The sequence below is a fragment of the Pipra filicauda genome, unplaced genomic scaffold (assembly GCF_003945595.2).
Source record: "Pipra filicauda isolate LSUMZ 115617 unplaced genomic scaffold, ASM394559v2 scaffold363_size724302_pilon, whole genome shotgun sequence".
Lineage (NCBI taxonomy): Eukaryota > Metazoa > Chordata > Aves > Passeriformes > Pipridae > Pipra > Pipra filicauda.
The window spans coordinates 142,991-169,078 of record NW_024104491.1 but is presented as its reverse complement, the minus strand read 5'-3'; the positions used below and the strand labels follow the sequence as shown (position 1 = coordinate 169,078).

The following is a 26,088-nucleotide window of genomic DNA, read 5'->3' as shown; positions in this document are numbered from 1 at the left end:
TACGTGTTAAAGAAATTTTACTAGATCTGATAGTAGCCCTTTAGGCTAGAAATGTAATAGTACTATTTCTTGTACTGCCATCCTTACAGCTGCTTGATGAGGAAGGAGAATGGGATATGCTACTAGGGAGTTCACTTCTGTTGGTATTCAAGGCATCAAACAGAAGGAAACGCAGCATGCACACCTGCAAATGCCTTTTTTGGAGTCCCTTGACTGCCAGTTGGATTGCAGGACCAATTACTCTTCCTGAAAAATTCACTCCTGTACTTCGGCATATATAAGATGCCCTGTTACTGCTGCTTCACCTAGAGACTGGGGGAGGGAGTCAGTTGGTTTGCTTTTGTGGTGGTTTTGGGGGTTTTTTTGTTTGGTTGTTTTTTTTGTTTTTTTTTTTTAATCACCACCAGCTGACTCTTTGAGTTAACTGATCAATCTGCAAATTCTGAAAAAAATGCAATGTTAAGGTGAGCCTGAAGGAACCGAAAACGTTCAACAGGATATGGCGAAGGAACTAATTGATACACTGTTTCTTAATACTTACTGTGCCTTGTTGCTTTTTTTCTACTATGTTTCCAGTGCTAAGTGAGACTCTTGAAAATGGTCTCCATGTAGAGGCACTGACCTGCTTGGGGAAGAATTTCCGTTTCCTTAAAAATTTTTTTTTAAACCCATGGTTTAGTTGGTTTCATAGGAGGTGAAAATAGTGTGAGATAAAACTGTCTGAAAGATCCCACCATTTTGGTTTTGATTGGTAATTTTTTTGTTATTACTTTAGAATCTTTTATTTACATGTCTTTTGGGAAACATCCACAAACTAAGTAGACAAGACATATGTTAAATATGAAGTGGAATACAGATACTTCATTTTAATTTCTGTTGGAGTTTTTTGTTTGTTTGTTTTTATTTTGTAGTGGGTTTTTGTTTTTTTCCTTAGAGGCTTTGTACCCAGGAATCTTTCACGGTGTCTTTTAATTTTTTTTTTTTCTTTTCTGTCTGTCATCTTCAACCCTTGGTTCAGTGTTTGTATTGGAATAAACATTCAGGGATGGCAAAACTGAGGAGGAGGAGTTAGGAAGGAAGATTAACAGTCTTGACAGACACACCAAGTGATGTGTGGCTGATGCGTGATCTGGTTCTGTTCCTGACACGAGGTCCCAGCTGCCATTTCATTTCGACCCCTACTTTATAGAGTGGAAGATAATCGGTCACTTTACTGTCAAATGTGATTTTGAGTTATATGCAAGTTGCTTTGTGATGATGGGTTTGTGTGCTGCTTTCTGCAGGCAGACTGAGGCTTTTTTTGCAAGCCAGAATAAAGGGGAAAATGCACAAAAAAGCCAAGCTTTAAAATTGTGTTCCTGTACTTATAGATTTTATTTAAAATGCACAGAAAAGGTTTACTTCATTTTCAAGGAATTGCCTAACTAATTCTAGTGGGAGTTGAACTATGACAAAAAAAATTGTTGATATATGTGGCTGGCCTGAATATTTTGTGGAGTCATCATGGGTAGAACTTTTGATATTGTATGTTTTAGTTATGCAGGCCTGCTTTTATAGTTCAACAACCTTCCCCCCTCCCTGCCCCCTTCCTCCTCCCATCTGTCTATAATTAGTTTTGTTTTTCTAAATAGTTAACTGACTTCTTTTTCCTGTAGTTGTCTGCTTTCTTGCACTTTGGCTGCTCTAAGAGCTGCAGCACTGGCTGCGTTGGCTGTAGCTGCGGTGGTCTGTGCACAGTTACTGTACAACACTGGCTCTGAAGGCTATCAGATCTCTTTTTAACAGACAAGGTTTACTAGTTTGCCTGCTATATCCTCTTTGTTTTTCTTCAGAGTTTTCTGCTTTCCTCCTGGACATGCTGCCTGTAGATCAACAGGTGGATTATGCTTCTACTCTTTCTGGTCCTTGCAGTGCAGAATCCTTCTTGCAGAATCCTATTGCTCTTAGATGTCACTCATGTTTCAGCACTATCTTTAATAAACTAGATGATAATGTCTGGCATGGGAAAAGAGAGCCTAAATCTCACTCTTCATCTATACTCACTATGCCTAGTGAGATTTTGAGGAATGGTTAAATTTAAAGTCCATTCACTGGATCACTGCTTGAAATTATTGGTTATTGACTTAATCACCTTGGTACGAGAGACTGAAAGAGATCCCCATTTCTTAATTGTGGTTATGCATTGAAAGGATTTTCTTTTTTTTTCTATCTTTTATGAAAAATATTTTTAATTTTTTCTAATGTAGGCCAGGCCCTAGGTTCACGCTTGGAAGCCAGATTATCTTATAAAAACAGGCTGCAGCTGATGCCTGTTTGAGGGAATAGAAGTGCTCATTTCCTTTCCATCAGTGCTAGACTTCTACCATGCAGATTATAGCAGATGTTATTGACCCAGCAGATATTCTTATTGTACATTGAATAGTGAAAGGACAAACATGTTCACAGATGTTCAGCGTAAGTTTAACTTTACGAGTAGGTCTGGAGAGTTTCACCTTTTTATCGGTATTTCTGTACATTTTAAATGCAAAGTTGAGTGGAGTTTTGTTTGTTTGTTTTCAGGTTTGTTTGTTTGTTTTTGTTTTAAAATATAGATTGTGTATATCCTAAATTTTTTTTTTTGTTTTGGTGGAGGAAAGAAACGAAGTTAAGATACTGTGTATTATATTAACAAGTGCTTATGGCTTGTAGTAGAAGCTTGACTACACTAAGTACTGCTACCCAAAGCCACTATTTGAAGAATGCAGTAACAAAAGCTGTCAGTTGTAAGACATGCAGTTGCTGTCTGCCTCTGGGATATGGGAGGACAAGATGGGGATATGCATAAGCTGTTTGTTTTAGGTATTGCCTCGATATTGACAACTGAAAAAATGCAGAGTTTGTTAAACTGTAGCAAGCTTTAAGGGGTTTTGAAGATGCTGGGAAGGCCTTCTTGGCAAGTTCTGGAGGCTTCTATGTACTGATGTGGAGACTTTAAACAACTAGCACTGTTAGAAGAAATTAAAAAGGTACCGTGTTAGGTATAGTGCAGGAAATACAAGTACAGTGTTTATAGACTAGTCTTTCTATGTAAAGCTACAAACTGTATCCAACTTATGTCTTACTCAGGCATAATGATAAGACATTGCATAGGAGTACTGTGGCTGGAGTGTTTGCAGAAATTTAGCTAAAAGTTCCAAAAAGATGGTTTTAATGATTGAAATAATTGTTAGAGCAGGTGCAAATTCTTATATTTTGGCAGCACTGACATCTTTTCAAGGTAAACTATGTATAAAGAAAACTTGCCCTATGTCTATGTATCTTACCAGATCAAATTGACTCCATAGCATATGTAAATTCTAGCATATATAAATAAAATCCCAGTTCCAGCTGTGTGAAATAAGGTAAAAATGATCACCTTTTATTTTCATTGTTGATGACAAGAAACATTGCTATACTATGCCCAATGCAATGAGTATCTGTGCCCTTTCTAATATTGCTTTATGTTGGGGTCAGATTTCAACAATTTTTGCATTCTATGATGCTTCTGGATATTTTTTAAAATAGTGTTTCCTTGAAGGTAACTAGGGGAAAAAAAGGTATTGTGTTTCTTTCTCTTAGAGTAAGCTTGATTGAGAAGCACTAAAGCCAACTCTGATTGGAAAGGACAGTGACTCCCTGATGTCACGCTGCTTTTCTGTTTGGTCTTCTTTTTTTCTCTCCAGCTGTCTTCATTAATATTTGCTGCTGGTTTGGCTATGTCAGAAATCCTTGAAGAATTTTCATAACATCATGTTACAGGCTGCTGGTTGCTGCCAGTGCACAGCAGCTGCACTTACCCGTGTTGAGTGTGAGCTGAGCTCTCAGGTTGCACGTTGTAGAGGTAAAAAATGTCTTTAGCTCACCTTAGACTTCCATCTTCTCTTGATCAGAGGGATCTGATGTCAGGGAGTGGATATTATGCCAGAGACTGTCATCTTTTGGCCCAGATGGTAATACTTGAAGAATGACTTTAGATTTATCATTCCTGGACACAGTCATGCCAGAATAAAGGAGAAATGTAAATTATGGTCTCGGGGCAAGAACAAAGATGATAGACAGGCTTGAGAGAAAGAAAAAAAAAAGAAAAGAAGATTTTTTTAATTTTTTTAAAATCGATATTCTCCCTTAGAACTCCTTGGAAAGCCACTGATGTTGGCTCCTTTCTCTCATTTGCATAGTTAGAGCAGCTTGCTGCTGGCTATTTTTCCATTGATTCAAATGATGGGTCTAAAAACACCAGCTCTGCAGCTGGTTTGTGTGGGCTGTGACATTTTGCTTGAGGGAGATCTACATTAAAATAACTTTTGAGTGCACAGAATGGATGCATTGAAGGTCAGCTAAGGCCAAATTTGTGATTATTTGTACGGCTTGCTTTCATTTGTGCTAAGTTAAAGCAGAGATAATAGACAACTACGAGAACCAATAGATCTTAGAAGACTTGATACAAAATTATACTTGAAATGCAGTGTAGTGAATACACCTGATATTATTAAATAAAGTGATACACGTGGACTGCTGTCGTGCTGTATGCTCCGTGATAAGCTGTGAGCATTTTTTAAAGCTCAGGAGCAAGGTCTTAGGCCTGTGTACCATTCCCAGTATGATCAGCTCAGTACTTGTCAGGAGTCAAATAAGTTACATGTTGGGGATCAGTAAGAAAGGATCAGAGTAAGAGATACCACATGATCATTCTGTGGATCTGTGAGTGTTTTGCCTCTTGGATACTGCATGCGGCTCTCACCCTGGCCTCTCTGGAAGAGTACAGCGCTAGAGCAGTGTTATGTAAGAGCAGCAGAAGCAGTCAGAGACACGAAATGGCTTCTTTTGAATGAAGTATGCTACATTATTAAGGCTGTTTTCACCGCAGATACTACTGTGCAGCAATAAAGCTAGCAGGAGGTAATTTTGAAATTATTAAGTCCTCCCTTTGACAATGTACAGAGGGAGTGCTTGCTACAGGGACTTTTGTGGATGCTCAGTTTTTATGATGCTAAGAAAAGTATGCATGGAAGAGGAATTGGTCAAATGATATTGAAGTGCAAAAATTCCCCAATCTTAAATACTAGAGAGGTAGATTTTTGGTTACTGTGGAGGTGTTTCGAGAAATATAACTCTCAGTTTATTCTGCTGTATGTACTACCTTAGATATATGTTTTTGGCCACTGATGAAGACAGGAACTTTGGTGTGACCCATGTGGCTGTTCTTTGCTGAGATGATGGATTTGATCTTTGTACCTTTTCCACTCTAAAATAAAAATATTATGCAGTAGTGTGGTGAAATGAGATTCCATGTTCTGGTGAGCACCTGTGAAGGAAATAAATACCCTTGAACCCATTACAGATTCAGGTAGCATATAGCAAAGAAAAAGCATGCTGAATAATTGGAGTAAAAAGAACTATTGAATAATTACCTGTCTTAATCATTAAATGGTATGGAGGTCATGTAGTATATTACCATGAAATTAAGCTGTCTTATGTATAGAACAAACTAAATTAATGTTACTAACAAAGTAAATTCGGGGCCCTACAAGAGAGCTGTAGAGGGACTTTTTACAAGGACGTGGATTGAGAGGACAAGGGGAAATGGCCTTAAACTGACAGAGGGTAGGTTTTCATTGGATATTAGGAAGAAGTTATTTACTGTGAGAGCAGTGAGGCACTGGAACAGGTTGCCCAGAGAAATTGTGGATGTCCTGTCCCTGGAAGTGTTAAAGGCCAGGTTGGTTGGGGCTTCGAGCAACCTGGTCTAGTGAAAGGCGTCCCTGCCCGTGGCAGGGGGTTGGAATTAGATGACCTTCAAGGTCGCTTCCAACCCAAACCATTCTATGATTCTGCTTAAAACACTGTGTCCTGAGCACAGTAGGTGGGAAGTATTGTGGGTTACTTTGGTCAAATGTAAGTAACTTTTCTTTTCTTTCTCACCCCACTCCTGTTTCTCTTTCTGGATCGCGGCTGCACCTGAATGGACTTGTTACTGCAATGGTTCAAATTCATCGTTTTACTGGACTACTTCTGGATGTGTTCTATTGATACCTTCCATACTGGAAATGATGGAAACGTGTTGTTTACAAAGTAGCTGTAAGTATTACTTTGATACAGATGTTTTCTAGCTATTGTGGAAATAGAAGCAGCATTAGGTTTTCAGTAGGTGAACTAAAATTGAGTTTAAGTGGCAGCTACTTGCAAATCAGAAAGGGATAAAAGTTAAGAGGAAGCTGCTGTAATATTCAAAACATGAGATCTCACTTGACAATACAGCGGAAGTCAATTCTTTAATAAAAAAAAAGTACTAAGTTCTTCTAAAGGCTGTTGCAGGAATTGAAGAAACTCAATTCCTAGTTTGTTCTGGTCTGTTTAGAAGTAGCAAGTTATGAAAATATGCAACTATTTAAAAAACAGTATGTTGAAAGCTTCAGTTTTAATTGGTGTACCAGAGATACGAATCTGACGTCCAACTTCAGTGTTTTGAAAGGCTCTTTCCTGTGGAGTATAAATGCTCCCATTAAATACAGCATTAATGCCCAGTGTAACGCTTCATACATCTTCATCTTTCTGATTAGTAACATTTATATTTCATTATCTAAAATTGTGGCTGTAATTGCTGTAGACCCACTTAACAGAACAAACAACCCAAAAGTTGCCATCTATTCTCTTTTAGCATTTTATACTCGACCTAAAAGTTCTTAGGAGTAAAACTATCCTAAATGTGGAGCTGTACATGAAGGAGAAGGGAAGAGAAATAACAATAATTCAGAACAAGAATTACATGTAAATTGATTCTTTTAAGTGAAAGAAGCATTAGCTAGAGTTAATGAAGGGGTGAGCTGTTTCTGGTAAGCATGACACACATTAAAAGGTATGTAGATGTTAAAAAATGCAGATGGTTGACAAGTAGAACCATAAGGAGTGTCTGACTGTGATTAGATATTTTACATCTGGTAGGATGAATAGCAGTTCCATATCCTTAATAGTTATTAAGGACCTGCATTGTTAAGGAGCTCTTTAATCTTTTAAAGCACCGACCTGCATGTCATGTAATATCTGAAGCATTGGCTGCTCAGAGTTTTAGATTGTGATAGATTCCATTCCTCACATGTAGTTGTAGTAATAGATTGGAAAATTAAAACAAATATTTGGATTTTAAATTCCTGGCTGATTTTTTTTTTAAAATGTTTTGAAACCTTTCAGATGAGACTGTTGCTTCACCAAAGGTTATATTGAAACAAAAAACATCTTTGAAAAAGAGTTTCTTGATGACACCAGGCAAAGATTCCTACATTTAGAGAAATAATAACGTTTGTTGCATTGTGTGTATTTGAACTTGAAACTATAACTTAGTCTTTGTAGTAGTGTAGCTTTGCTTGAGAATAATAGTTTGTTTGCCAAATGGAGAAATCAGTTATGTGACTTTAAGCAGAGTCCATTGATTGACTGTTGGATTGCAAAGAAACTAGTTGGTTTTGCATTCAATGCTTTAAAGGGGATAGTGGATTTATATGCATGCAAGGAAGGTTTGCTTTAATTAAAAAAAATTATATTTTTTTAATTTAAAAACTATGAGTTATTACTGCATTAAGTTTGTTCTGTCAGTTTTAGGAAAAAACCCATTGAAATAAGCATGAGTCAACCACATACCAGACTTGAATTAGACATGCTCTATTGCATACAGTAGAAGAATTTGTTAAAAGTTATTTTTTAGAATTCCTCCATCCTCTTGAAGATAATCTTAATGGGTGGAATTTAAACTTGAAGACAGCACTTTAGCTGTGTGGATGTATATAACTCTCTTAAACTCTGAAACTGAGGCAGTAGCACCATCACATCACATCCTCTCAACTTTGTGTGGGCATAAAGCCTGAAGGCTGAAATCATTGCTCCATGAGAGGCAGTGCCTTGTGTTGCTTTAAGTAGACAGTTGTCTCAGAAAGTATCTCTGTAAAATAACTAACTGTCTTGTCTCATAAGACAATCCTGAGACCTGCTGTGATAACAAACACATTTCCAGGACTCTGCTGGAAGAGTGATTTAAAGGTAGCACAGTTGATCTTTGGAAGATCAACTTTGGCTCTAGTACAGTGAGGAAGAGGCATTTTAAGCACATTCAGCATTTTCATTAATGTGGTGAGAAGAAGTAGTGGCTAACATCCAGAATTCTCCTCCTGTTTCATAGTAGAGGCAGTGTTTTGGGTAACTTCTTCACAGTGCAAGGCAACTGAAGTTTGTTGCAGGGCCTGCTGCGTTGGTGGAGTTCTGGGTTAAGCCTGAAGGCATCTGCTTGTGTGACCCAGAAGCAGGGGGTGTCAGGTTAGTCCCCATCATACTGGGGCAGTACCACCATGACTAGGAAAGCTTTATTCATAGTACTTGCCTGTGTTTCAAATGGGCATTGGTACAAAGTTGATTATACTTTAATTTGTTTGCACGTTCACACTCTTGCGCTTGCACAATTGTAATGTCACAACTGTACTTGCTCAAAATACTGTTAGAACTGCTGTGCCAGTTTTTTGGCTATCCAGTCAAAAAAAATCAGTTTTCCTGATTTATTGCTGCAGTTCATTGCACTGTCTTGAATGTAGGTGGCTTAGCTTGTTGAGAGGTTGGGTAGACAGCACTTTTCTACAAATGTGAAAATGAAGTTAATGTTTAAATAACTAAAAAAAACCCAAAACAAGCCAACTAAGAATTCACATGCTTTTCTTTTAACTTTTTTTTTTTCTAAACATTTCTTGCTTTAGCAACAGAAGAACCTTGAAGGATATGTGGGGTTTGCAAACCTTCCAAATCAAGTTTACCGGAAGTCTGTGAAGAGAGGATTTGAATTCACACTCATGGTAGTAGGTAAGTTTCTTTCTTTGAGTAGTGATCATTGGAAGTATTTTGTTGTAGTTCTTAAAATCTGTGATGATAATGTAAATGTGTTTTGCATGATCTCATGAGAAAACATGGGATCTTCCCCTACTAGACTAGAGTGGTTAAAAAGAACATGTTATCTGATATGCAAGTTGATGAGGAGAAGAATAAATAATGAGAACTGTATAGTTCATACTGTCTTAAGAAAAACATTTGGTGTGGATCTAGTCTAAAATGTGGCTTGCAAGTATGACAGAAGTAATTTGAACTTGGATTTTCATTTGAATAAAAAAAAATGACCTTTTTTTATGATTGAGTGCAACATGGCAAACCTTGTACATAACCAGGCAATAGGATCCTGTATATCCTGCACTTCTGTGGCCACAAAACTGTGCTACAAAATCAAAGCTTTAATTTAAACAAACCTTTCTAGTTTGTATGGTTGCAAAGAAAACCAAATGTAAATAGTTTGTTCCCTATGGACTACAGAAAATGGGAAACTACAGTTAGAATGAATGAATGATACCAACCAGAACAGTTCATTGAGGCTTCAGTGATGACCCAAATTGTCAGATTTCCTGCTAGGACATTTGATTTATTTTTTTTCCTCATTCTTTTGAGTGCTTTTATGATAGTAGACTGTTAGTAAGGTTAGGTACATTTGCATGTAACTGATACTACTGGATATGTGACCCATTTTTGACATGGTAATGATCAAAATAATAATAATAATTTTAGAAGTGTTTTGTAATAGCCAACTGTTGCTTTGTTGGTATCTAGCTTTCTCTTTTGTAAATTGGCCAGCTTGATAATGCTTCGATGTTTTGTCATCGAGACAATGGATATCTTGTGCAGACATTGTGTACATGTAGCACATAACATAATAGTACTGTTGACAGAGTTAGAAATAAGGGTCAAACTCGTAGATCAATCAGTGAAAACTTGATGTAGGTAATTTATAATTTTCTTTTGATTCTGGAGGTGAATTAGAAGTTTAAAATTTGAGCGTTTCTTTTTTCCTTTGGAACTTGATTACAGATTCCTTTGTAGTCTGGCATCCAAGTACATAATTCATTATTTGGTACAAAACTCTTTAGTCTTAGATAAAATTTGTATTTCTGCTATCTGCATGAAAAAAAGAAGAGGAAGGGACGAAACTATCTTCATAAGTGGTAGATGTAGTGGTGTGTTAGAACGGGAGAAAGTCTGTAAAATTACCTTGGTGTTCTTACGTTTGCCTGTAGCTAAGTTAAAAGCAGTTGCACTTAGGAGAACTGTAGAAGATTATGACTGTCAAGAAGAAAAATGGGTCCATAGTTAGATTGAAAATGAGATGTTGGTCAGAAAATTTTGTTCCTAGTTTTACTATTTTTGTACTTACTACTAAGATTTCATTCATTTGCATGGAAATTTTAGCCATTGTCTGGAAGTTTCCTGAATTAAAAATGCATCTAACTCTCTTCTTTTAACCTTCAAGTATAGAAATCAGATGCTTGAAAGTGAGTGTTTAAACAAAATGATGGCTAATCTTTTAATACCCTAACATCTGGAGAGGGGTAGGGTAGAGAAATGATTCTGTTTCAAAGTTACATGCCCTGAAAAAATATCTGTTTTAAATATGAGGATGCAACAGTTTGTGTATTACTGGTCACTTGTGTTGGTAAATGTTGCAGTGTAATCTGCAGTTAGATTCTTAGAGTTGTAATTATTTATTGCTGCATTCATCCTTTGAGATAGTGTTCTCTGACTTGGTTTGAGGTCTTTAGCTGACATAATGGTACAGTTCTGTACAGTAAATGGAATTACCTGTAGTCTATTTGTTAAAACTTAATTGTAGTGCTTATCTGTGTATGGTCAGCGCTGGAATAATAACAATACCGAACGTATTATCTCTTGGAGATAATCTAAAATATTCTCCTGCTCTTTCTACTACCAAGAGACATGTGTGCATGGCTACCTTTTGCTGTAGATTGCACAATTACTAATCTGCTGGCTGTCTGCTTTATTTGTTGGTACTTGGGTGTCAGTATGTTACCTGTTTGTTCTGAAACGAAAAATGAGAAAAACAATGCTTGTGGTTGCTAAATGGGTACAAGGAAGAAAACAAATCACAATCGAGATGTGTGATCTCTGTATCCAGCTATTTTTGGGTCTCTGTGAGGCTTGATATTGCAGCTAATGCATTTGTACAGAAACTATTTCCTAGTTGTTAGTTTAGTCTGGAATTATCAGTTAAACTTCATAGATGTGCATAGCACGATGTCTGGCTTCTTTGTCTTGGAATGTGTAGGATGAAAAGTCACCGGAGCAGTATTTTGGGGGGACTTGTTGGTATGGTTGTACTATTGTGTGCATTTCTGCTATTGCAGAAACAATTCAGTGGTCAGTTTAACAGTGTAAGATATTTGAGACCGAGCGAGTATTAAGTACAACATCAAACAGATCAGATGTTACTCCCAGGTGGAATTTTTGCAGAGATATTGTTCAGTTTTGCAGAACCTTTCTGGTGCTTAAAGTGTGAATGTACTCTATAAAATGTGTATTTTCCCACTTATTGCCCTGGAGATGATGGGGCTGCCCATAGGAGCGTTTGGTGGCTTTCTGCACTTCTGTTCTGCCAGTGAAGTTGGAGAGTGGGCTTTGAAATTTGGGGGTGCATAAGGCTGAGCAGTTGTTGAATAACTTATAGCATGGTTTCTAGAGCAGGTTATCTGCTCCATATCTGGGCTGATCTAAGCTGGTTGGGGGCATTGCTTTCAAAGTGGCCACATTTCAGCCATGTGGCCAGTGTTCTGTCCTGTAACTTACTCTTTGAGCCAGGACTCATTAAGATTAATTTATTTGAGGCTTGTGATGCTAGTGAGGTCTTTTCTGTAAGTATGGTTGCTAATTTTGAGGTGTTCTGGTGTTTACATTAAGTATAACCAAAGGGTGAAGTGGTTATGAACTGCACCCATATGTATAAAAAGTGGATGTTTAAATACCCTTTTTATATTTAATGTTTTAAGAATCATTAAAAAGTTAATTGTAATAGAAGTGGTGTTACTTTATAATATTTACCTATAATAAGCATTTCAGCATTTGTCTCATTAAACTTTGTTTTCTGTAAGTCATATTGTTTCTGTTATGAACTTGTTTCTTCTGTTATGAACTTTTCTTAAGAAACTGAAGACTGAAATATCTCTTTGTTTTCCTTATTAATCAGTTGTCACTCTCAGTTATATTCTCAAAGACTAAGCAGTAGTTTTTGTTGCACTGCTTCTGAAATGACTTGGTTTGTTGAATAAAAACTAACAGGCACCTCCTCTGAGAATAAGACATAAAGTAGGCAGAAGTATGCATTAAACTGAGCTTCATTCTTGATGCTCTCAAAGTTAGACATTTAAGTAGTGGCTCCACATCTGAAATATTAAAGCTCAACAGTAGAAAAAATATCAGGCTTGCCTTAGTAGGCTGCTTCCTTCATAATCTTGTATAACCTCTTCAAGTGTAAGATAGTTGTTGAAACATTTGAGAACCCGACATAAATATTTAGTCTGTTTGAAATCCAAAGTGTATTCTCTGCATTTCTCTGCTGTATGGGTTTTTTTGGAGGACAGTACATGCCTAAGTCAGATGCTTAAGGAAAGAAAACTTCACAGTTAAAGAAAATCTTAATTGTCAAATTATAGTTCTGTCTGTTTATTAATATATTTACACTTGCTTAAATAGAGGGCGTATGTTTTTGTTTTAGTGTAATGAGGTGTGGAAGAAATAGTTACTTTTCAGTGTTTCTTCCTTCTAAACACGGAGTCAGGAAATCCCTCTTTTGTTGTTCTTGTATTGAAATGTCGCTGGTAACGTGATTTGAACCAACACCCAAGTAGATGCAAAGTCATAATTTTAAAAACTTCTTTTCTCCTGTGCTTTATGTACTCAATAATAATTATTTGTGGTGACTTTTCCTAGAGCTATATACTTTAAGCTGTTCAGGCTTCATGAGTCTTATTAGAGGCTGGACTTTCAAATTTTATTTAAAATCATCTGATTTGCAATGTGCAGAACGCTTACAGTCAAGTGACTTTTCAGAGGACCTTTCTACTAAGTTCATAATTCTTGAGCAATTGTTTGGTAGCTTTGACTTTGAAAGCTGTTCTGAAACCTGTCCTATAGTAAATTGTCTGTTTTGTTTCCAAATTGTTGCTTTAGCCTTGTAGATCACCTGTGGATTACAACTTAAAGGAAGATGTCAGGCAATATTGTCATAGTGCTTAGTTTGTAATTATATGCACACTCAAGTGTTTTGGTTTAAACATGTTTTTTTGGCATGGATGCAAAGAAAAGGACTGTATTTTGCAAGACTTGAAGTTATGTTAAAGTAGCAGCACACTGATTCTAAAATGCTTTTATTGTTCACTGAAGAAAACTTGGACTGGTTTAATACTGGTGTCTTCTGGTGATGGATCATGTTCTGATTAGAATTACCACTCTCATTAAGCATATGGTAGGTTAGGAAGAATAAATAAATGAAAAATAATCTGTGGATGGGCAGTACAGTTTAGTAGAAAGCTCTACTACCACACAATTGTAGCTTAACTTTCTTTTAAACGTACTTAAGGGGGGAAAAAAAGTGAGTTTTGACCTTTTGAGTAAGTTCTTAGCTTCCCCATGTTATGTTGTTGCATTGGAGCTTTTCCTTGTGTTTATAGTCAGGAGAGTACACTGATGTACAGCTCTTGCAAAGAAAAAGCATATTATGGAAAAGAACTGGCAAAGTTTATTGCATGTATTCTGCCTTCTTTTCTCCTGTGACTTCTCACAACACCTTAATTGCTTCTGTCTCCTACCCCTGCTATATCTTTGGCTGAAGCTCATCTTGAGCTGCTTGCTTGGTGACTGCCTGCCTGTCTGGCCAGTACTACTGTGCCAATGGGCTAGGACCAGGTTAGACAGCACTCTTTCACTTCTCAGGGTACCTTTTCCATAAAGAAAAGTCGAAGTCTGGGTTCAGCTGTTGTGGTGTGGTGGATATAGCTCCCTTAGGAAACTAAATTAAAAAAAAAAATTAAGCTGCAGGTATTCTGTTGACAGAATTATGATGTTTCCATGAAATACAGAGTTGTTTTTAAGGTTACAAAATTTTTCAAAGAAGGAATTTGGGTTCCGGTGATGGTGTCTACAAAGTATTAAAATTGATGGCTTAATACTTACATGTACCTGATGGAGATGCCAGAGCAAAATAGGTTGAATGGAGTAGATAAAACTACTCCAGATAAAAACTAAGGAAATTGAAAACTGAGGGAACTCAAAATGGAGGCAGTGCATGCTTAGAGATGACATGTTCCTCTAGAGTAATCTCTGTTGGAGTAATGCTTCACCAATAGCCTATCACTCCTTTTTGTGGAAAGAAGTTGATAAAAATTTTTTGAAAAGACAGAATAGATGAACTCTGAAGATCATTCTGTGAAGAAGTGAGTGTCTGTTCAAGATAGGAAAGATCGGTAACCTAACAGTGAGTTTACTGGCCTGCAGTGCATGATTTTCCCCTGAGTTACTTTCAGATGAGAGCATATTCATGTGAGTACTTGGCTTCAATTAGAAAATCTTCTCTCATACTTTTTTGTTGGTTTATGGGTGGATTTTCTCTTTTTTTTTTCCTCCCTCTTCCTTTTGTAATGCAGTGAACTACAGTTTACAACATGCTTGCTCTTCTTGCCTCTTTTTTTAGTGTTGGAAAGAAACCTACACGAAGTCTAAAACCTGATAGAGGAAGAGAAACTTTTTACAGTGTGTTATTGTTGGAAGTTTATTGTCAGGCAAATTCAGTTAATCTACCTATTTGAGCTTATCTAGAAACTATAGCTCTTGAAAGACTCTCACAAGTTTCTCCTAATGTAGTGGCTTTTAATCACTCAATATGGGGAAAAAAAATCATCTTCATTTTTTGTTAGGCTCATTTTAAACATTTTCCTCTCTGTGCAGTAGCCTAAAGATTCTAATGACCAGAACTAAAGTTGGTATTTAAAAGGATTGATCTTCAATTCTCATTTTTTAATTGTTTGCAATTACGACATTAGCTGGAATTGTGGTGCTTAGTGGATAACTTCTAAAGAGCCTTTGGATTTTTTTTTCTTATTAAGTGTTTGGATGCAAAGCTTCTTGAGGAGATTATATGAAAGCCAACTCCAGTAAGGTGCCTCTTACTGGATACTTGCAGTTACATGACTCAAATTCTGACAACTAACATTAAATACCAAGTATTAGTATTATTAAAATATTACTTTGTAAAATTAAGGTAAGATTTTGTAAGGCTTAGGTTTTTGAATATAGACAAAACTGATCTCTCATGCAGCGGCATTTTGGTCAGAGCCTAATTTCTCTCTTAAAATTCTTTGTTTCCTGGTAAAGGTTTTCATGGGAAGAGACTTTTACTTCTAAATGTGTGGATGTGAACCTATAATTTCTCAAAAATCTACCAGTAACCTAATTGGCTTTTATTTCTTTTAAAAAGTGATAATTCTGTTGGAAAATTTTTCTTTTTTCTATGTCATTACCTTGTCAATCTCATAAAAAATGGTATTAGTTCTTTTACTGGGTCTCTAATAGATGAATTCAGGAAATTTCATTAGAAATTTCACAGTATTTTCTAATGTGATACTGTGTTCTGCATTGTGTAGGTGTCATCTTCACTTTTTTAAGCTTTGTGGAGTTTTTTGGTAGTTACCGATATAATTAATCCTGTCACGGTATTAACTGCTATCAGCCCAGTTGTAACTTTTACTGTGTTTCTAACTACATAAATACTTTTGCTCTAGGTGGTTTTTCTTATCCTAGCTTACCAGTTTTTCATTTTATTTCCAAATAAAAATGTCCATGCTGATTTTATCCGTCTGAACGTGCACACACATGCACACGAGCACACGGTTACTTTGTTGATATTTCATTTATTGCAGTACCATTGTTCATTATGACGAGATCAGCATTTGAACCTGATTCTTGTTCCCGTCGATGAGAGGTTTGTAGGTCACAATTTAACTGAAATGAATGGATCTGGCTTTTTGATATTAGAATAAGGATAGTTAGTCACTGCATGATGTTCTAGCTATGCTTTTGTAGATGCTCAGCTGTAGTGGCATTTAATGTGTGAACTTGAACATGTCTTAGAGAAGGTACCAAACTAATGGATATATTTTATTTCTTAAATTGGTTATCAGGTGTCCAACACTTGTTTTGATGCTACTCAGCAGATTGTCCTGAGCTATCATGGTGCACTGGTAGTGCGTGAGCTAAATGTTGCACATCTAGTAAGCAATGACCTGTTAGAAGTTACACTACTACTGTTTTCAGTTCCTTAGCCCTGGATAATAAGGTGCCACTTTACTCCAGGACTGGTTTTGGGTCCATCTTTGCCATACAAGCCTAAAGCATGATTCAAAGTAGAAGCCAGTTTTTTGTACAAATAAATAGGCTGTATTAGTTTAAAACTGACTCTTTCTTGTTGGCTGAGTATTTTAGGCTTGCCTGCTGTATCAAGAACAGTTGACAATTTCATGAAGGAATAGGTTCATACTCTAACCAAAGTGATATCTGTGGATAGAGTATTTCTGATTTAAATATCCAATTGTTGTAAAGCCACTGTGACCCATTAAATGTGATTCGCTATGATTGTTTTCCCTCTGATTTTGCAAGTCAGAATCTATTTGAAACTGTTAAATTTTCTTTTTCCGTTGTTTTTCTGTATGTAGTACGATTATTGCGTGCAACTTTTATTTTGGGTTTTGGGTGTTTTTCTTTTGAGCTTCTGAGCACATTTACTGGTAAGTTAGAGTTTATGCCATACTTTTGTCTAGAATTACTTTTATTGAAGAGAATGAACATCTAATAATAATTTTAGTTCTCACTTCTATTTGGGTATTGTAGTCTGATGGTTTTTCTAGTCATTTACCGTAATACAATACTTAAGGCAGAATATCTAGACTTTACCAGTGGTTGGAGGTTTCATCAAAATACCTTTTTCTGTTTGAGTTCTTGTCAGCCTTTACTTTCATCCTGGTTTTTCACTGTAGGTAGTTTACCAGGAGCACAAATGTAAGAACTCTTGCACTCTATATTGGAATGGTGCTAAGTTTCCATCAGTGTCGATTTAAACTATGCTGAGTGTGTAATGATGGCATTCAATGCAGTTCCTTTCTTCTGTTAAGCTTGAAGTAAAAACTTTCTTTGAGGGTCCTGGCTTCCTAATTTCACAAGAAGTTCTAGCTTTATATCACTGAAGTTTTGACTTCAGTTATTGATGGAACCTTAAGCCAGAAATTATGCTGACATCTTATAACTGGAGCCACACGTGTGTCAAAGTTAATGCAAAGTGCATCATTCTGGTCCTTCTGTTCATGAAACTTCTGCTTTGAAGGCTAAACGACTGTTTCATGAGGCAGATGCTTCCTCAGAAGGGCAGAAATGGTCTGTGATTGCAGAAGGCCAAGGGCTTAATTCCCTTAAGAGTGAAAAGCAATGCAGTGGAAGGACACGGATAAATGTGGGCCAGCTAATAAGGCATCAAGTGTTAGTTCTAACAGCATCTGGCCATGGTATTTTACTGCTTGGGAGTGGTGCTGCTTTCTATGTAAGGTGGCATCTTGCCTTTTGGAGAAGAATCTGAAGCATTCCCAGGTGACATCTGAAACTGCAAACAGCACTGCCATTTGAAATAGCAGTTTTGCAGTCTGAAGTCATTATATGTTAAGTTTTGAATTTATGGCCTAATGCAGAATCTTGGGTTCACTTTCTGTTTCTAAGGCAGTGAAAGCAGTGGTCTGAAAGCAGCTGTTCGATGTCTGTGGAGCACTTTGCAGTACAGGATAATGAACATTGTGTTAAACTGAAGAAATATGAAACAAACCACTGCTGAAGTATGTAATTATCAGATAAGCAGAAGGTGACACTTGATAAACTCGAACGGCAAAGAGCAACAAAGGGGATTCATTGCACACATGCATCAGTTGTTATTGCCTGGATCCACATTGTCTATGTCGTCTGTCTTCCGAGATAGAAATACTGTGCGTTGTGTTCAAAAGCATGGTAGGGAACCACATGTTTTAGAAGTGAGTGACATAAATTTTCAGTTCTGGTGTTTTAGAACTTGCTGTCCTTGATCTATTGTCATTTAAGACCTGTATTTTTTGACCTTAAATGTTACTTGCCAGAGATATAACAAAATGTTATGTTGTTCTACTGGGATGGAAATGCTCATTTTCAAGGCTCTAGTTGTCACCAGTCAGACCAATGGTTCACTGAACTAAGGGGGTTTTGAACTGTTGCACCAAATGTAGTTGGATTTGTATTCTTTTGGAATAATCTGTTTTTTGTTACTAGTGAGGGAATCTCAGGAGTATTCTGAGTTTGTCTCATGAAATATCTGAATGATTTACCCATGATATAACATTCGGGTGAGAAGCTAGTTTAGCTTTCATTTATAAATATCCCCTGTAACCCTGTGATGTAAATCTGTAAAACATTTACTTTGTATCTGTATTAAACTGTGATTCATTAATTTGCCTTCACATCTGCATGATTTTTCTGATGAGGAGATATTGTTAAAGTTTCTGTCTCATGCTGCAGGGGGTTTTCTGTGAGTTAACTTCTTTGTCTTGAAAGTCAGCAATTCTCTTTTACCATCTGTTCTTCCTTGGTTTAATGTATGAGACAGTTTTAATGTCAGTTTCCGGTTATTTTTTGTTCCACTGTCTTCCTTAATAGCTATTTTTATCTGCCATTGATGAAGATGGTTTGGTTTGTTTTCTTTTTGTCACCCCAGAAAATGCTTTACATGACAAGTGGCACTGCCTGTCAAAGAGGCCTTTGAGCAACTCATGTAATACCCTGCATTAAAAATATCCTGTCTTTACATAGGACTGCAAGAATAAGTAACAGAAGGGGCTTTTTAAAGGACCTGAAGACAAGCTTGACTCTGTATCAGAGTTTTCTTGGGTCTTGGATGAAGACTCTTGTGTTGAGAGGTTAGCGATGTAAAGTAGTGTTCAAGTTTATGTTTAAGGGTATTTCCCTTCTGAACTTAGTACATTTCGGTCACCAGATTTTAACCTTGTATCTCCAGACTTCTGGCAAAAGACCTAGGGAAGGTAGAAACCTTTGAGATGGTTGCACGTGTTTGCGGCTGCCTGTTTGTCTGTGCTCTCAGCAATGGAACTTAAGTTATGAGAAGAAATCATATAATCTGTTTATATGTGTTAAGTGTATGACACTCCCTGCTCTGAAGAAGCCAAAGGTAACCTTGTTACTATCAGTCTTCCAATGCAGGAAGAAGTAGCGTTAAACAAAATCACAGCCACCTTGTTTCCGTGTATTCTGAAACCTCTGGGAGGGAACTAACACAGAAGTTGTTTTGAGCAGGAAAAGTGAAGCTTCTTGTCCCACACCCCAGCTGTTTTCCATGGGACCACCATGTGTGGCCTGTTGATTACCTGAAGCTCTAGCAAAGTCAGACCTTGAAGAGGATGAGCTTGCTTGCTACGCCAAATCCCCTCCCCTATGTAGGTTACTGTATCAATAAAATATTGATACAGTAAAATAAAATATTCCACATAAAATGCTGGAATTTTTCCATTTTTATTTGGTTATGGTCTGGGATGCTTACAGTACATGCAATTTTTATTTGAACTATTGTTTCAGGTTTATATGTTGTCTCCTACTTCCTGAGTAACTGAAGCTAAAAAACTAAACCAATTAACACTGCAAGGCAATATCTTCTAACAGTGATTTTGCAAAATCAATACCTACTTCTACTACTTCTACTACTTCTACTAAGTAGAGCTTAATCCAATAATGCACATCTATTTATTAATTCACTTAATAGACTAACACAGTTTGGTGGTTGAAAAACTAAATCCATGTACTTTCCGAAGAAGAAAAACACTGTGTTTCTGAAATATAGTCCTTGCTCTGTACATTTTGATCCTTTTACCTGCTGTTGCTGAACTGTTCAGTAATGCAGTCACTCTATGATCAAACATTTTTTAGTGACTGAATGCAGAGAAATGAGTTGGGACTTGGATGATCAGGCCAGATTTTAGCTTTAAGTATTCCTTGAGTTGAAACAATTTGGCTGGAATAATCACAGCTATTTCAGTCTATGTAATAAGTAAAAGGATATGATTTTTATACACTGTTAGACTGTCGTTTGAACTGAGGACAGTGTCCAAGTTTTTATTTGACTGTAAATTTATCTGCTTTGGTTGATTTATGTCAAATGGCAAGCATTCAGATAGCTGAATTAAATAAAGCTGACTCAGAGGAAGTATTTTATGAACTTTGCGGATACTTGGACTGTTTGAGGTTCTACTCAGCAGTTTCTGCTTTTACAATAAACACATTTATTCTATAACTAATTGAAAAACATTTTCATATACTTGTCTAATTAGACAGAAGCTAAAACCTGCAAGTTCAAGACAACAACTGTACTGTGTAATCAACAGACAAACTTCTAGGCAGTATATGTATATCTTCTTATCCCCCAGTTTTGGCACTCTTCTAAAGTATACTGTCTGGTCCCCTTTTTTTTTTTTCTCCTAAAAATAAACTTAACTTCTTAAAGTAATTTGCTTTTGGGGCACAGTGAAGAGTGCTCTAATTGTATTTTCTAATGCCTATTAAATGGTGTTGAGTGGCTGACTGAGACCAGGCAAGGATACAGACAGCAGGATAAGTAGAAAATGCAGGAAATCAGGAGGAGGATCATCATTATGGCAGTAGCTGAAATCATGACATGGTACTAATTTGGAGAAAACAGGTATCTGTAAAGATGGATGAAGAGGTCTCCAGTTGTGTGCCTCCTGCAGTTTCTTGACTCTGCTTGTATAGAGCTCTTTTAAATGCTTCAGAACAACTCTCCTGCTAATAAATGTTAGGCAGCAATTTCTTGCTTGAAATTTGTGACTAACTGAAGTCTGTGGCTTTGGTTTTTGAGAAGTAAATTTTGAGTTTAATAGCATCTGGTCCTAACTGTTGATGGTGACTGTTTTATTATTTACTATTTGTAACTTTTCAAAGACACATGTTGTCAAGAGATCAAAGTAAAAATCTGTCAATTGACACCATGAGTTTTGGGAGATAAGTGATATTTCAAGGAAGTATCACTGCTTGCTTGGATGCCTTTCTACAGAATTATAGAGTAGTTCTGGTTGCATGGAACCTCAAAAGTCATCTGGTCCAGCCCTTATTCAAAACACTTTCATGTACTTTTTCTTAAGCATCTGCTTTTGTCTTCTCTTGGGAGGAGGATATTGGGTTAGATAAAATAAGCAAGATCCTATTTTGGAGTCACAGTTGATGACAGTGGTCTGGTATTGGTTGCATTCTTGAACTTCTGATGAAACACAGGCTCTCCAGTCTGGTTATTAAAATTACTTGGCAAATGTTTCTGTCAAATGAGTTTTGTCAAACCAGATAACTTGATAGTCCAAGCCTTCACAGAGGTAGTATTATCATCTAGAGATTCATCATATGATGAGAATGCTGCACAGTAGTCGTTGCCATTCAGCTTTCTCATTTTTCCATTGAGGTGGTTTCATTTTGCCTCAAAAAAGGCTGAATTACAAAAATACTTTTATACCATTTCTACCAGAAGTAGAGCTCGGGAAGATGGTTGTGGATAGTTTGATAGGACTCTGGAATCCTTGTGAAGCTAATACCCTTTAGAATTTGTCTATCGTTAAATTTGTGTCCTGATGTGCTTTGCTGTTGCTAATTAGGTGAAGTTAGGGCATTCACAGTATCAGTGAGAAAACGAAAATATTTTTCTGAAAAGTAGATTTTTTTTTTTAACCAAAGATTAAATAGGGTTGCCTCGAAATAGATAGAAATGGACAGAGACTAGAATTTGATTAAACTGCGTATAACGACAGTTTTAATTTGAATATGCAGAGTGTGAGGACCTTTGTCAATGTTTGTCTTTTTAATAAACTGTTACAGAAAAGACAATGCAATTAATGAGTAAACCCCATAGTCAATTATTGTATTCCTCTAGCATTTTTAAAATTGATATGTTATTGCATCTTTTTTTTCTGTGCTACTGAAAAGCAGGGCAAGAAAGGCTTCTCTGTTACTGGTAATATGAACTGCTGGCAGATCGGGAACTTTTACTGCTTATTCAAATAAGATTGTTTGTCAATATTATGTATTTACCAGTTTTCTTAAATGACTGCTGCTATCATCTTAAAAAAATAAAAGTAAAATCAATTTAATGCATGTGGAACATGATTAATATTTAAATAAGTAGTTTATTACAATGAAATAATAATAATATAAAAAAAGCAAACATGCTTCCCTATAGCTGATGTGTTTTCTACTTGTTTTCATGTTTCTAAGTGGCTTAATGTAGGTATATAACACTCGGGTGTTATATATAACTTAGATTATCTTTGACTTGCAAATGCAAAAATAAACACTAAGGTTAGGATACTTTTCTGACTGCATTTAGTGGGTTTGGGGAGTCTTTTCATAACTTTCTCTATGTGCTGTTCATATTTGTGCTTTATGGAATGCTCCCTTTTGACAAGATGCCCTCTCTCCCCAGTAAAGTGGTTAAAGGTTTAATTTGCATTTTCATCCCTGTCCTTGGCTGCATAACTTTTAATTCTCCAGAACCACCTTCCCTATCCAATCACTAAGAGTGGTGGGATTATTTTTGCTTTGCTTTTTTTCTTGTTATTATTTGTAATTTTTTAATAAGGAGAAGAAAGCTGCTTGCTAATTGTCCTGCTACTGAGAACTACACCTTTGCAGGTATACTAAAAGAGTCAGTACTTTCTAGAAAAGCATCACATCTTAAGCTGTTTTTGTCTGTGTAGACACATTGTTAGTACTTCAGATGAAGCTTGGAGCTGGCTCTTCTTAGTTAAGAATATGAGAGTGTCTCAGCACTTTTAGCTCTACAGAAAAGATAAAAGGTCAACTTTGACACAGTTAGAAATATTGCGGATTTTTGTGTCTTAGAGAGGTAGGTGTATGTGCCCAATTTAGTTTGGCAGTAATTGCTGTATATTTCCTCTCCTGAGAATTCTCCCCGTAATCTATCATGTTAAAATACCTGATTTTTCATGTAAGATATTGCTGGCACATATACTAGTACTGGTAGTATTATCTGAGTGGCATGGACAACTCAATAAATATTACCTATATATTATGAAGAGGCAAAAATGTGCAGCTTCTCTTATTTGTAATGAACTGCAGTGTCAATTTGCTGTTTCCCCCCCTTTTTGGGTTTTTATATAAAGCCTCTTCATAGATGAAGTCTTATGGTAGATTTTGTTACAAACTCATCTTGGGTTTCTTGATACAGTGAGAAGCTATTAAATGAGGTGTCCGTAAAATAAATAAAAATAAAATTTAAAAGAAAAAGTGAGCCACTGAGAATTTTTTGTTTCTCAGCTAAGAAAGCTAAGATAACTAAAAGGAGTGACTATCTTTGTTTCTATGGATGTTCACATGTGATTTTTTTTTTTATTGTACCTTGATTACATTTGTGCTCATGAGAATGGAAGATCAAGGGCCATAAATTGCATGCCTTTCTACCTGTTTTTTTCAAGCTGCTGTGTCATAGCAGTATCATTGAGTATATTTGGCATCCTTTCATGTCCACTAAGTTGTACAGGTCTTGTTTCTGATGTTTCTGGCTGCAGCTTTTTTGTTGATGTACTTTGGACTCTTTCCGGAAGGCTTTTTATTACTTACTGTTCAAAAAACAGTTTTAGCTCTTTCCACGTATTCTGACAAAGTGACTGCATATGTCAAAACATATGTATAGCTTCAGAGTTATCTGCTTCTAGCAGCAAGCAAAAGCTGTGGTTCTTGGAGCTATTCTGGGAAAAAGTGAGGACTTGATATACTGGGTGTGAAGGTGGGAAAGTACCGAAGGGGAAGGTGAAAACAAGAGACAAAGGAAACATCTTGTATTGCTTCTCAGTCTCGAGATGTAAATTTTGATTTGCAAAAATAATTAGTAATTGAATTTCCATGGATAAAAAGGTGGAAAAATGTGACTGGGACAGATATTCCTGCTGTGTGCTGCCATCTTGGTTTGAATTCCACAATTCAGATTTAGTGCTGGATGCTGCTACAAAAGTGGAAACCATGTGGCTGGCTGGTGATAAGGTAGGCAGGGACAGCAGAGAGCTGTGGCTCATGGAGAGCCTTCCTTGCTTGGATCTGCTAACTAAGGTGAGTTTCTGTTCAGCCTCTTGCAGCATGCCGCAAGAGGTTGTCAGACCCATGACCCGCAAGGACTTCTGTTATCTTGAATCTGCTGAACACCACAGCTTTTTCTGATCTTTCCTTGAGGTGAGGTTACACTGGAATAGTGCAGTTGAGTGAAATAGAGGTGGTATACCGTGTTTCCCTAAAAGATTAGGATAAATGAGTTGCCACTTAACACAGTTTGTTACGAAGGGGATTTCTTTTTGTCAAGGGAGGCTCATTGCCTGTCTGCTTGAGTCATGTGTGCCCTGGACACTATGCACAGACACTGCTTAGAATTAATGCAATTGCTTATCTTCTTTAGAAGATAGCTTTTGTAATAGGTCTAAAAATTGTATCGTGGGGAATTTTTGAAAGCATAAATTCTCTACCTCTTTCATCAGAAGCTTTTTTTGCTTTTTTTTTTGTTAACGGGAGTGAGCTCATTGGGTGTTTCCTCTTAAATGTATTTTAATCTTGCCCTTTCTGTTGTCCAAATATCACTAAACAAATCCAGTAGTCCTCTTGGTATCACTTACTCTGGTTTATATGATTCATGTCTAACAAAGACTGGCACTGTAAAGGTTAAGTGCAGAATCGGTTCTTGCACAGATGTGGCGATCCATTTGCCCTTTGTCTGAATCATGCTGTGGATCTATTGACTGCCAAGGTTTTCTTGCTTTTTGCCTTGTACCTTGTTGGGAAGTTGGGTCAGTTTACTGGTTTCAAAAGGTGCTTGACATAACACTTTAATCTGAGGTCTCCATCTAAAAATGTAGGTCATGATAAATTAGCTACATCCAGAACAGCAGAGGATACTGTTGGTCCAGAGGGCAGTATGGCTTAAAAAAATGCAAAGGAATATATGGAAGTTATTCCAAAGCTCTTTGCCTTCTTCAGCTCTTTTGAGACATGTAATCTCTCTCTCTGATCTGGTTATAGAGACCTTGAATATAGGATATGAATTTTGTATTCTTTCTAATAAACAAAGCATGGATATGGAAATTATGGTTCTGTGTTTTGGCTGTTTTTTTTAAGAGTCTTACAAAGTAGCAAAGAAAACATTGAATACTTTGTTGGGAACTTTTTTTAATATAAAGTATAAGTTTTGCTAAAATGCAGTAAAATATTAAATTTATTAAAATATTACCTTTTTTATTTTCTTATATAAGTTGTTGTGTAATGCTGTTTTTGAATGGTGTTATGGGGGTTTTGTTGGTTTTGTTTTTGTTTTTTTTTGTTGGTTGGTTTTTTTGATCATGTCTGTATTTGCTCTTGGCCATATTTGAGTTTATGCATGATGACTTTGACTTGTACTATGTTGATAATTTATCTACTCAAGCTTGTCGAAACTACCCTAGCTTGCCTTTCAGAACAGGCTTCTTAATGTCTTAGTTCTAAGCCTGCTAATTAGTAGTCAGCATTGGTCATAAATCATTGTGTATGCTCTGAACAGGATTAATTGAAAAAGATTTCTGCCTTGTTACAGGCGTATTTTTCTGGTGCTTTTTGTTGAGGATATATGAAATGTAGTAGTTGTCTAGTGTTGATCCTTCTCACTTAAATGCACCCAAGTTCTAAAATAGTGGTTTATCTATGTTTTGGGTCCAGTAGTGATTTTGGAAAGAAGCCAGTAAAAAAAGATAAGGATGACTTTAAAGCTGCAGTGTTGTGGGATTTTTCTGTTTTGTCTTTTCAGTAGTACTAATCTGTTTACTTTTATATAAAACTTGTATGTGAAGAGGTGCTCAAATATATTGTTTTTTGTGAAGTCTCATGAGATCTGATACATAATGACACGTTCCTGGTAGGAGTATCTTTACTGTATACTGTGCTATCTTTCATTTTCAGAACTGTGGGAATAGAGATTGCTTTAAGTTTCCTCTTTTAGGGACCAAAGATGCTTAATTCAATTTCTTTTAAGACATTCATTCATATGTCAAAATACTATTGCCAAAATACTATTCAAAATAGCCTAACCATGTTCTGCAG

The 26,088-nt window shown here is 36.5% G+C and overlaps 1 protein-coding gene across 2 annotated transcripts in view; it reads left to right on the top strand.

Moving 5' to 3' along the window:
* SEPTIN7 (septin 7) overlaps positions 1-26,088 on the top strand; it is a 78,633-nt gene that overhangs the window by 9,201 nt on the left and 43,344 nt on the right. The window contains exons 2-3 of one of the 2 annotated variants that reach the window (XM_027729088.2): positions 6,092-6,096; positions 8,754-8,856. In XM_027729088.2, coding sequence (XP_027584889.1) covers positions 6,092-6,096; positions 8,754-8,856 — 108 coding nt within the window. The remainder of the gene's footprint in view (positions 1-6,091; positions 6,097-8,753; positions 8,857-26,088) is intronic. The other variant, XM_039384603.1, reaches the window with a different exon arrangement.